Source organism: Delphinapterus leucas, chromosome 5 (genome assembly GCF_059928025.1).
Source record: "Delphinapterus leucas isolate spDelLeu-1000000601 "Yukka" chromosome 5, BTC_Dleu_Yukka2, whole genome shotgun sequence".
NCBI lineage: Eukaryota > Metazoa > Chordata > Mammalia > Artiodactyla > Monodontidae > Delphinapterus > Delphinapterus leucas.
The window spans coordinates 66,559,384-66,572,277 of NC_143133.1; the positions used below are offsets into that span (position 1 = coordinate 66,559,384).

The window sequence follows — 12,894 nt, forward strand, 5'->3', positions numbered from 1 at the left end:
TTTGTTGTATTATATATTATTTACTTACATCACCCTGTTACATCAGACCTTCTTGTTTCTTAGGGAAGGGTGTGGGATAAAACATTCACATAGTTTCTATCTTAATGATATGAGATGTATCTTATGGATTTTAGGAATTTGGTACATTCTACAAGGGAGCAGGTGCTGGTTGATAATACAGTTTAAAACACTTATTAAAAAAGTTCCCCAAAGTGTGTTCATTCTTTCCTGAAATCTTACAATCATCAAATTGACTATTTACCCAATTTTTCATTGAAAATAAGCCTAAGTATTAAATAATGATAACTGTGCTAATACATATTTTATGGAATCCCTTCAAATGTGTAAAACTTTTCTCATCCAAATAAATACATAATAAACGAACTCCTTGATTATCATCTCCAAGAGAAGACAGCAAAATTGGTATTCTAAAATGCGCACTATTTAAGCAAACAGATCTTCCTTTTCCTGCCTGCTTATGTGCAAAAACAGTTTATGACTAACAGTTTATTCTTAGTTATTTATAAAGAAGGGAGAATTTACTATGTGTATATATAAAGTACCAGTTTTTTTTACTTGTGTGAATTTTGTTATTCAAATTTACATGTAATTTATGTCATATAACAAATATTACACAAAGTTATATATTTTAAAATACATATATTTAATTTTGAAAGCCAAGGTTTATCTAATTAGTAAATAAAATTTGTAATCTGAAAAACATAACTTGTTTATTTTACTTCCTCAAATTAAATTTTTCTGAACAATCTCAAATTTCAGAACAATTTTCCAGCAAGAAATACATCACAATTGCTTCATTTGTACCTGGAGATGCTGCCTGGTAAATAATCTTATCACCTTCCCGCTCTGGTACTGCTGTGTGACAAACCGCCATCATTGTAAGAAATTCACATATTATAGGTGCAGTTGGCTGTAAGAAATAAACACATAATTTAGCCACTTTCGTTTAAACATTTGACACTAATGATAGTAATACTACTTCATGCATATTTACTAAGAGTGCAGCTGTTAAATATTGAAGGTGTGGAAGTCAAGAAGCCAACAACTATTATGAAGAAAAAATATTTTTAACTAAAATCATTCATTCTTGCACCCTCTCATTCCTTTTCTAAACATTTATATAAGACCACTTTGTCTTGTTAAATAGAAACTGTACAGCGAAAAAGGCAGATATGGTTGAATCTTGTTATTAAGGACGGGAAAGAAATTCTAAAATGTTCATTTACCTGGTTCTAATTCCTGATCAGATCTATATTTTAGGCATCTACTCTTACTGTGGTTCCACTACTTTGGGCTGAGGTGACGGTGGAGGGGATTCCTCTGTAAGGTTTGTCTTCTCTTTTTGCAAAAATGGCAACCGTAACCTGATACACGTTTTACTAAATAAAAAAGGATTCATTGAGAAGTCCTTTGTACAATGGACTCTCATGGCCTGAGGAAGACAAGATCCTTTCTGCAAGAAAGCAGTCAGATTTTTAAAATTAAACATCTTCTTGTCTGGTTCCTGATGAAGAAAAATGTCATTCGAATTAATAAAGGAAAAATATTCCTCTATGCTCTTGGACCAAAAAAGTGAAATGACTGGAAAGGTAAATCAGAACATTACTCTTGAAAAAAAACTGTGTTAAGCCTCAAAGAGCAGACAAAACAGACAAGGTCCCTGATATGTGAAGCTTTGACTAGTGGGGAAAACAGAACATAAATAGTACGCAAGCATTATTTATTTATAGTGTGAAAAGAGCTTCAAAGGATAAATGTGCAAATGTCATATAATATGATATAGGCCAGTCTGTGGTTGTTCTCATGACAATGTGATTTTTAAGCTGCTGAAGTTTTAGCCTCATGAAGAACTAAGCACAGTTTTCCAACAAGCAGGAATCACACATGACTGAAAAGGTCCTAAAGGAAGAAAGAATGAAGTGTGTTTGAGAAAATAAAAGAAAGCCAGTGTAGCCTGAGGAGAAAGAAAGGAAGGGTAGCTCCACGTGAGGCCGAAGACTTAGGCAGGGGCTGGACCATGTAACTTTGTAAGTTGAGAGGGAAGCCCTCTGGCATGGTTTTAAACAGGAGAGTAATGGGACTTGATTTACATTTGCATCATTCCAGCTGCCACGTGCAACAAGAACTGGAGGGGGTAAAAACGGAAACAAGGAGAATGGTTAGGAGGCTGCTGTAACCCACCTGGAGGATACCAGTAGTCTGGACTGAGGTATAGAAAGTGAGAATGAAGTGAAGAAGACATTTAGGATATATTACAGAAAGTCATACTGACAAGGGCTTAGTGACTCATTACAGATCTGGAGATGGAGGGGAGGGAGGTATCAAAAGCAACCCTAAGTTCCTAGAATGAGTAATAAGACAGTTAGTTGATGGTGCAATTTATTGAACCTGAGAACACAAGAGGGAAGAGGTGGGCCTAGGTCTAGATTTTGTGCATCTGGAAGCTCATGCTTTGTTGAAGGCAAAAATAACCACATGAACACATTGCTAGGGCCCTGCCCAGGGGCAGAGGTGGTAAGTCCATCAGTGCTAGGAAGGGACTAGGTTTTGGGGTGATGAGCATGAGTTCAAGTTCTGACACATTGAGCTTGAAGCGATTGTGAGAAAAAATTGGGGGTTTAAACTTAGGAGACCATATCATTTGATCGGATGGAATTTTAGTTAAGTATCAGTAACTTTCATAAGTGGAATGTTCACATTGGGTGGCAGATGTCCGAAGTTCTTATTGTATAGATTTAGCACTGGCCAGTAATTCTGAGCAGGAAATTCATTTCTACAGATGTTTTGAAATTGTTAATAATGAGTTGTTTCATACAAATAGAGCTCTAGAATTAATATATAATATTTTTAAAAAACAGAATGTTGATTAATGACAATTGTTAAAACTAAATTTCTAACAACCATGAATTCATGTTGGCCAAGTAAAAAGAATTTAGAGATAATAGATTTTGCTAATTATTAGAAATGATCATGAAACTAAAAAAAGGAATATTTAAACATGGAAGATAATTCAGAGAAACACTCATTAGTTTTCATTTATTAATGAAAAGATAATAGTATTATGTTGCTTACATGATTATTTTGGAGGTTTTCCAGCAATGATGAATCACTAAATGTTTTTTCATCTCCAAACTGTGAGCTCTGCCTAAAGGGGAAAAAAATTGGAGCAAACTTGGTTCATTTATACAAGCCCACTGATCTGTTTGTAAGTTACTATTTTTTTAAATTTTTGAATTTTATTTTATTTATTTTTTTATACAGCAGGTTCTTATTAGTCATCCATTTTATACACATCAGTGTATACATGTCAATCCCAATCTCCCAATTCATTCCACCCCCACCCCCACCAGCCACTTTCCCCGCTTGGTGTCCATGTAAGTTACTTTTAAAATAAATCATTATGCCTGCAAACTCTTAATAGATTAAATATAATTTAGTCTGCACTTCTAAATAAGACATCACAGATTTCATGACTGAATCATAAAATATTTTCAAACATTTTAAAATGTGAAAGTCTTTTGCAGTGTAATGAGTCTTTTACAGTTCATTTTCCTGGGGTAAAATTATGTTGTAGTCACATGAAATTCAAAAAAATTAATTTAAAAAAAGTAACAAAACTGCTGAAATACCTGGAATTGAAATTTTCTACTTCCAAAATTTTTCCAAGTTTAAAAATTTTTGAGAATTAATGGAGGTATTATAAAAAATAATATCCTTTTACTTTAGCCATGAGAAATTATTTGAAGTGACTAATACCACATGATTATCATATGAAACTAAAATATGAATAAACTGTTTACATATTTCATCAATATCTATCTATCACTAACAAATACCTGATATATTTATGTACATATCACATTTACTCTGTATATAAGGAGAACAAACCATAAAAGTGCATGGGGTTTTGTGTTGTGGTTGTCTTCAGATCAGCAAACATGTACTCCACATGAAACAAATCAAATCAGAATTGCCTCTATAACCTAGCTATTACTAGTCTCATAGCCATGCGATTTAATATCAAAATGCTGAGATTCGAAGGAAGGACAAGAAACATTTACGTGGAAGTGTCAAACCCCAAAGTATACTTTTCAATGTTCAGTGAAAATATATAGATCTAAAGCTTTTGTGCACAGATGGAAATATCAGAAATCACTGAGGAAAAAAATAACATGTTCAATACTAAATAATTGTAATCCAGAAAGCTTTTAATCACAGTTTTTACAGGTTACAAAGAGTATTATCAGTGTCAGTGTCCCAAATATCAAGAGTTTCATATTTTAAAGCCAGCTGCTTGAAAGGAAGGAGAAATCATTAAAAAAAAAAAAAGAATGTGAAATAACTGAACATAAACCATATTGTCAATATATGTATTTTACCCATAAACCAAAGAAGGAAGTTAGAGTGTTTATAGTAAAATATGTCTTTATTTACATGTAATAGTCTGGTCTATTAATTCTCAAAATTGTAATATAATTCAGCTTTACTAGCATGTAGTAGATCAGAATTTTCAAAAACATCAGTGGGAGGTAGAATAAACACATTATGTTTTATTATTATTACTACTACTATTATTTCTCCTCCTCTAGTTTTAAAGATGAAAGGAAAAAAATCCAAGAACTTTTAAACAACTTATCAGTGGGTGGACAGAAAAAAATTAACATACATTTCTCCTCCAAGTAATTATCATTTCTTAAAAATAGTTAATTATTCAAGTCTCTATAAAATTTCCCTATTATTTATAAAATGTATTATTAATAGTTCTTAGTTATACTTTCTCACTTATTATTAGATAATAATTATTGAAATGTCAAGGAATATTCACAGTAACATCTTTCATGTGGAGATCTATTTTCCCTCTAAAGAATTCCAGGCTAAAAGCCTTTATAAATCTGAAGATATGTCTTATTAATCTCACCAGTAATTCTTTCATTTCATAAATCACAACACAATTGATAAAACTTGCAAATGTATTTATAACAAATAACACTAGATATGCAGTTGAAATATTTATTAATACATGGACACATCCTGCCCTCTATTCATCAGTGAAGCCTTCTGACAAGGATAATGCTAAATAACTCTTCTTCCAGGAAGCAGCTTCCTTTCCAGGATCATAAAAACCACCAGCAATTCATCTGCTAATCACATAGCCTGGGTTGGATAACTCAGGCATGGAGCTCTCACTACCCCTCTCCAAAATCTCACAAAATGTTCACTTTTAGTAAAAGTAAACAGATAAAATTAGGAAGCTCGAGTCATTGCAAAATAAGGACCAACTGCGTTAAATGTAAAATAGTTTTAACTGTTAGTTGACAAAGCCATATGAATCTGGAAACTGCTCACAAATAAAAGTGCAAGCCAACACCTACATTTTGTTAAAATTTTCCATAGAAGTTTTCAAGTGACACTTTGCCTCAAAAGGAGACAAAGAAATTATGGTGTTTTGCAAAAAGTAATAAGGCAGGAGTTGTAACATTAAGGTAAAGAGAAAACTGAGCAGTTAACCCACAATGTCATATAATTTGCAGCTTCTTGTAGGCTGATTTAAAAGCTATGATACATTGTAAATAATTATTTCCTGACCATCCTAATATGAAGAATCTATTTTTATAGCAATAAAAATTGAGAAGATTCAGAATTTTATGAATAAATATAAATTAGAATAAATATGGCCTAATGAGTATTAGTTAATTCCTTTTTTTTTTTTTTCCCTTGGCCGTGCTGAGGGGCATGTGGGATCTTAGTTGCCTGACCAGGGATTGAACCCTTGCCCACTGCATTGGAAGTGCGGAGTCTTAACCACTGGACCGCCAGGGAAGTCCAGTATTAGTTAATTTCACACATGACAGTGTGGACTATGAAATCATGTCAACAAGAGAGTCATCAGAAAAAAAGGAAAAAAGCTCAAGCCATACCTTTTACCTTAAACCAATGGGTGAATGACTTAATAAAAGTACTAAAGTGAAAAACAATTATTTTTAACTAAGTTAAAAAATAACTTAGGAGTAGAAAAGGCCTGTATTATACATGATTCAGAAAACAAAACAAATTAAAAGATCTGACTGTATAAAGCTAAAACATTTCTGCACAGCAAAAACTATTGCAAGCTAAGTCAAAAGTCAAATGACAAACTGGGAAAAAAAAATATTTCCAACACATATAATGAAGGTTATTTCACTTAAAATAAAAAGGACTCATAGAAACCAATAATAAAACAATCAACAATGCAGTAGAACAATGAGCAGAGGATATAAACACACAGTTCACAAAGAAGGAAATCCAAGTGGCTTTAAATACATTCAATTTTACCTCATAATGAGAGAAATGAGATTTAAATTTATGAATTTGGCAGAAATAAAGTTTGACAGCTCTGCTGCTATGATTATGGGAAAACAGTTAAACCATCTATCATTGGTGAGAATGAAAATTGGTGCAATTTCTAAAAAGGGATATTGGCAATTTCTATCAAAATTTAAAATGCATGTAATCCTTTGATCCAGAAATTCCAGTTCTAAGAATTTACACTACCTGGTGCAAAATGCTGTACGACCAAATTCATTCTTTGCAGCGCATTTTTAATAGCAAAAGATTAGAACTAACCCAAAGTTTATTAGGATTGTTGCTTAAAAACACTGTGGTACATCCACATAACAGAACGCTATACAAAAAATGGGAGGCTCTCCATGGACTATGGACAAATCTCAAAGATGCACTATCAAAGGAAAAGCTGGTACAAAACAGTATGTATAGTATGCTTCACTTTCTATAAAAATATGAGAGAAAAAAATACATGCATGTATATGGGTAGAGTAGATGTGGAAGGATACACCTGAAATTGGTTACATTGGCTGCCTTCAGGGGGGGAAATGGAGGTTAGAAGACAGGTAAGGGAGGGAAACCTTTCCCTCTTTATATCCTTTGAACTTGTAACATGTTAATGCATTATGAACTTAAAAAATAAATCAAATTTAAATTAAAAATAAAAAACCACAACAAAATCCATGTCAGAACAAAATCCAATCCTGTCAGCTGAAATATATACACATCCTACATACAAACTAAATGTATACCTTATATACATATACACGCTACACACATGCACACATGGGAAGACAAAGGCAGTCTGACTGCAAAGCACTGTTTTTTGAAAGGATCTATACCTTCTGCTTTTGAATGGTGCTACTGTTCCAAGTCAAAATTCCTTAAAGGGAGATTTTCAGAAATGAATTTGTTATTCAGTATCAGGTCCAGTCAAGTCCAAGAATATGAACAAGCGATTGAATTCAATTATAATATTTTTGTTAGACACTGGTTTTGACCAAAGTAATGAGATCTGCTTTTCTGTGTGGTTCAAAGTATTTCTGAAGGGAATTATAAAAGAGGAGTTCCAAAAACGTTTTGTGAAATGGTTGCTTCATTGGAATAAATAAATTACCTGTCAAAGTGACTACTTTGAAGACCAACACTAATTTGGATGTGTTAGATCTCATTATTATACAGTCACACCTGGAAGAATGTTTTAGTGAGCCTAACGATTGCAGCAGAATAAATAAATACCACTCATTCCATACATAATTACAGACCAAAATGAAATGAGAAAATAAGACCAGAAAATGGTACTATCCACTGAGACCGTGATAATACTAAAAACCACAGTGAAATGACTAAGCACAGAACACTTTAAGGTAATCCTCCTGCAGAATCACCCTCGCTAGCGCTTACTTAAGGAAAAACAACAATTATCAGAAAGAATAATGAGAAACCATACCAAATAGTTAAGAGAAAGTGAAATAATATGTTATTTGGGATTTGCCTCAAAGTAATAGTGAGGGGAAATATAGACGAATTGAAATTGGATTTGAGTACGTATTATGGAAGTGAGTGAATGAGTACATCTGTCTCCTTCTGTTTATGCTTGATATTTTCCACCAAAAAATTAGAAAAAGAAAAAAATGTAATGAAATATACAGTTTTGGAAAATAAGCACATCTTAGGGCTGCGTGGATGTTGATAATAAGCAGATGTTTTTGTGCATTCCTCTAAATATTGATACTATCTGTCTAGAGAATGGTAGTTTTTTAATAGAAATGAACTAATCTATAAGGTCATATGTTAGCTGATGGTACTTGGCAATAATTAGAAACCCATACCAATTCTGGAGTAAGTGGCTACTGGCTGGGAAATGATTTCATCTCTGTAAAACTATTTATACTAATAGATTTAAGTGAGTAGAGCTACAGCCATCATCCAATTATTTTTAATGTCAAGAAAGTGTTTTTGAAACATTTGCCTTCAAATTTGACTAAATGTAAATATGTTAAATAATCTACACACACTTAAGTGTTAACTGTTATGTGTTTTTTTTGTTTTTTTTTTTGTTTTTTTTTTGTTTTGCGGTACTCGGGCCTCTCACTGTTGTGGCCTCTCCCGCTGCGGAGCACAGGCTCCGGACGTGCAGGCTCAGCGGCCATGGCTCACGGGCCCAGCCGCTCTGCGGCATGTGGGATCCTCCCGGACCGGGGCATGAACCTGTGTCCCCTGCATTGGCAGGCGGACTCTCAACCACTGCGCCACCAGGGAAGCCCTGTTATGTGTTTTTTAACTTGGTATTTTTGTGGCAAATATGGTTCACGTAGGATAGTAAAATATATATTACAGGCCACAGGTTTTATATGTGGAATCAATGAACTTCACATTGAAAGGGGAAGCTGCTGACTGTCAGACAAGAATAAACTTTCAGATTTTGGATTAATATAGTCAGCTACACTCTCCAGTTTATCCCTGAAGACGAGCAGCATGAAGATATGGCCAGGTACCTGGAGAGTAGGATTCAAACAGGATAACACTTTCAATCTTGGTTTCACTGGCAACATGAAACCAAGTGTATCAGATTAGGTAGATGCCAGATTTAGGATTGTGCTAAGTTGTGTCCCCCCGTGCTAACTTTTCTCAAGTCAGTCAAACTTTACTTGCTCTTTCTACCTTAACAAAACAAGAAAGAAAGAAAAAATAAAATAACAAATAGTAAGGATATCTTTTGCTCTAAAAGCAGATATTTTTGAAGCCTGTCGGATGTAATATAACCAGCACCTACTTCATAACCAGGCTGAGAGAGGTTTTAACTCTTTCTCCCATGTTTACTGGTTGTATACTTTGGGGCAAGTTACTTATTAGCTTCTTTGCCTAAATTTCACCAACTTTAGAATGGTCATGTCAATTTTAACTCCTCAAATATGTCTTGAAGATTGAGCGAGAAACACCAGAGCTAAACTTTCTGCGGGCTTACTATGTCCAGACACTATTCTAAGCACTTTAAAAACATAATTCACTTAATCTTCACGACCTCCCTATGATGTCTACATTCTACCAGATGAGGAATCACAGGCATAGAGGTTTGGTAATTGGTTCAAGGGCACCAGTAGGATCAGGATGTGAACTTCGGTAGTCAAAACCCGAAGTCTGTATCCTTGACAACTGTATAGGACCAAGGACACAACTAAAGTTCAAGTAGTATCTGTTCCTTCATCTTTGCTGCCTACAGGTAACTACTGGATAGATCGGGAATCCAAGTATATATTTAAAATAAAGCTTACTTTATTAGAAAGTTGGCAAAAGCCTTCCCTTTTATTTTAAAAAAGTATCATTAATATCTAAGTTTATATGTAACTGCAAGTGGAATGGTACAAAAATTTATGAAAAAGCTGGCGTTTTTTAATTTGGAGTTACCTAGTTTAGAATATCAAATTTCCCAAAAGGGTGTTTTACAAAAAGAACTTGTTAAACAGATAAAATAACATCTTCTCTTTCCAATAGTGATAAAATCATGAAACCTCTATTGAAAGTACGATATTTTAAATGACCTGAATAAACAATTTTTAACATTTCCATCCAATCTTAAGAAAAATATGAAGGTAATTTCCTTCTCTTAATATGTGAGTTACCTTAGAAAAATATATATTAATCCTACACTCATGAACAGTGTTTAAAATTAATAGAATTATGTTAATTCTACAGAAAAGCAACAAGGTATAGTCAAAATTTTAACTACGTTCTCAAAAGATTAAATAAAAGGGAATATCTACATCATTAAACTTGAGTTACCCACCAACAGGAAGATGCTTTGGCACATTTAAAAAATACTAAAAATTATTTGGTTGTGGGTAGGTGTCAAAATGTATGATACTCCAAGCAATGAGCTTAAATATAATGATTCATCAGTTATCACATGAACAGCTGCCTCTGTCATTAACCCTAGGTAGTATGAGGTTTACTGCAAATTGTTACTAAATTTCCACTTTACTGAAATAAAATCCAAGTTGAAAAATATGGCTTAATCATAAAGTACATGTGTAATCTGAAAATAGAAATGTAACCACATATAAAGCCATGTTTTCTAGAGTTACCAGCATTAAAGGAACCTGTTTTCTGAAATTTCACTTGCCACCAAATCATGATAAATTATCAAAATAAACTTATACCATTCTAAATAAAAATGTAAATCCATGGGGGGATTTTAAGGTAAGACAAAAAAACCCAATACATACTGAAATTAACCCTATAAAATGCTGTATTTAACAATTCTAAAAGTAATTCTATTCCAGTTAACTCTAGTCCTTGGCAGCATGGTTTTCCAACATTTGTTCCAGACATTTAATTTTAAAAAATGTTTATTTTCCAGCCTCTAAACAGATTTAGTAAATTAACAAAAATAAATGTAAAGGAAATTTTCCACTCTGTGGGTGTGTTTCAGTAGCAGCTTTTTGTAGCTCTGTAGAGTATGTAAATAGTGGCAGAAGGTGGCAGTGCTGAGCTAAAAAGAAAAAGAAAATTTCTCGAGCTGTAGCTGAATCTTAGGTAGTCCACAGCCCAGGGACTCTGAGTTGATCATTACATATTTTATTACAGGTACATAGCTCTATAAAACTCTAGCAAGCCTAAACTTTGAAAAAATGTTTATAAAATGACTAAAGGTTATTTGATAGGAAATCAGGGATATTCAACAGATTTTAAGGAATACTTTACAATGTTGTCACCCTGCCTGGTCAGTAATTTTTTCAAAAGTAGTGAAATGTGTCCAACAAAACAATAAAATGCAAACCTTTTAAGGGGATCTATGAGACAGAAGGGTCCATGCAGCTTACCATTCATCGGGAGAGCAGCCATAATCCTCAGGTTCAGGGACATGGCTTCAGAAAGCAAGAGGAGGGACAGAAAGAAAGGACAAAATAATCACAGAAAGGCTGGAAACATAAAAGCATGAATAAGGGAAGTACTGAGAGACAGATCTTGAAAAACTTAAGAAAATAAACTTTTAGTTAATTTTGAAAGAATGGCAGTTAGTACAGTAAGTATGATTTATGGTAACTAAGCAGATTTACAAAGTTATTCTTTAACTGGATAGTCAACTTGCTCCTTCACCGTGAAGTTTCTTGATTTTATGCAGAGAATTCAGTATTCAGTAGGAAATATGGAACTTAATAGTTTAAATATATGCTAAAGCCAATGGAAAATTAATCACATACTGCATAATCAGAATAAATGGTTTAATGAAACAAACATGTTAATACCTAAGAACACAAACTATCACACTGATAAAATCTGCCAAGTATTGAAAACATTTCAGAAGTAAAGCTGACTACCATGAGGGGATGGTTCTTTTTTTTTTTTTTTTTTTTTTTTTTGCGGTACGCGGGCCTCTCACTGTTGTGGTCTCTCCCGCTGCGGAGCACAGGCTCCAGACGCGCAGGCCCAGCGGCCATGGCTCACGGGCCCAGCCGCTCCGCGGCACGTGGGATCTTCCCGGACCGGGGCACGAACCCACGTCCCCTGCACCCGCAGGCGAACTCTCAACCACTGCGCCACCAGGGAAGCCCGAGGGGATGGTTCTTTAAAGAGTTATATTAAAGTAAAAATCAACTGCATTGGTATAACTAAAGGGGACCAAGCAAAAACACTGTGTCAAGGTTCTGCCAAGTCGCACTGCTGTTGTACAGCAGCCCTGGATCTCATACCTGGAGAGGGGCTTGTACTTCTCAACTCAGGCAGCTTTTGAAAAGCCTCAGAGCTCAAGGCTTAGGGTCGCTCTCCCTGGGTGTGGTCCAGCCCTGGCAGATGCCGAGAGCTATTCAGAATGTGATGAGGTGAGCAGCAGGCGACTCACATTACCTGTTACTTATTCTGTCTGCATGAGTTTCCCCAAGATCATCGCTCCAGTGGCTCTGGTGTGTATGTTCTGTTTGGTTATTTGCCTTTGTGGGTCAGTGCTGTTATATCCGCCTTTGTGGGTCAGTGCTGTTATATCTGCTTGGTAAGTTCTTTAATTAAGCCAACTCATTCTTGATCTCAGCCTTAAGCATCACAGTCCCTGATCTCCCTGATTAGATCACCATCCTCCCTCACTCCCAATCACAGGCTTACACAGACCTTTGTACTGTGCTATGATTTTATATTTGTCTGTATGATTTCTTAACTATATCCATTAACCTCCAATTAGACTATAAACTTTAGGAGGACAGAAGCCATGTCAACTTTTGCTCGCCATTAAATCTCCATCAGCTAACAAAGTGCTACATACATCTAAAGCACTTTGTTGAGGCATGTGAATGAACAAATGGTGTTTACCCAACTTTACCCACCAGTCATGGTGAGCAGTAAGATACATTTATTGGTTATAATATAGACCTTGGGACTAACTATTTTGATAATTGTGAGGTTTCTCATGGTGAACCTCTTCTCGGTGTTAAAGAAGTTGCTGATTCTTTCAGTAAACATTGCTAAACAAAATATTGTGAAATGAAACTACTCACATACTGTTTTCATATATAAATAAAGATTGCTTTTAGGAACATTTGGTTTTTACTTAAAGGGAAA

At 34.5% G+C, this 12,894-nt stretch overlaps 1 protein-coding gene across 15 annotated transcripts in view; it reads right to left on the bottom strand.

Moving 5' to 3' along the window:
• The window catches only part of ATP8A1 (ATPase phospholipid transporting 8A1), a 241,088-nt gene that overhangs the window by 138,427 nt on the left and 89,767 nt on the right, over positions 1 to 12,894 (bottom strand). For 11 of the 15 annotated variants that reach the window (XR_016393271.1, XM_089911849.1, XM_089911844.1 and 8 more), the window contains 3 exons: positions 11,166 to 11,210; positions 3,094 to 3,166; positions 826 to 931 (listed from right to left, as the gene is read on the bottom strand). Coding sequence is in view for 14 of the 15 variants with exons in the window: in XM_089911849.1 (XP_089767975.1) it covers positions 826 to 931; positions 3,094 to 3,166; positions 11,166 to 11,210 (224 nt within the window). In the remaining variant the exon portion in view is untranslated. The remainder of the gene's footprint in view (positions 1 to 825; positions 932 to 3,093; positions 3,167 to 11,165; positions 11,211 to 12,894) is intronic. The other 4 variants (XM_089911850.1, XM_089911847.1, XM_022565132.2 and 1 more) reach the window with 1 other exon arrangement.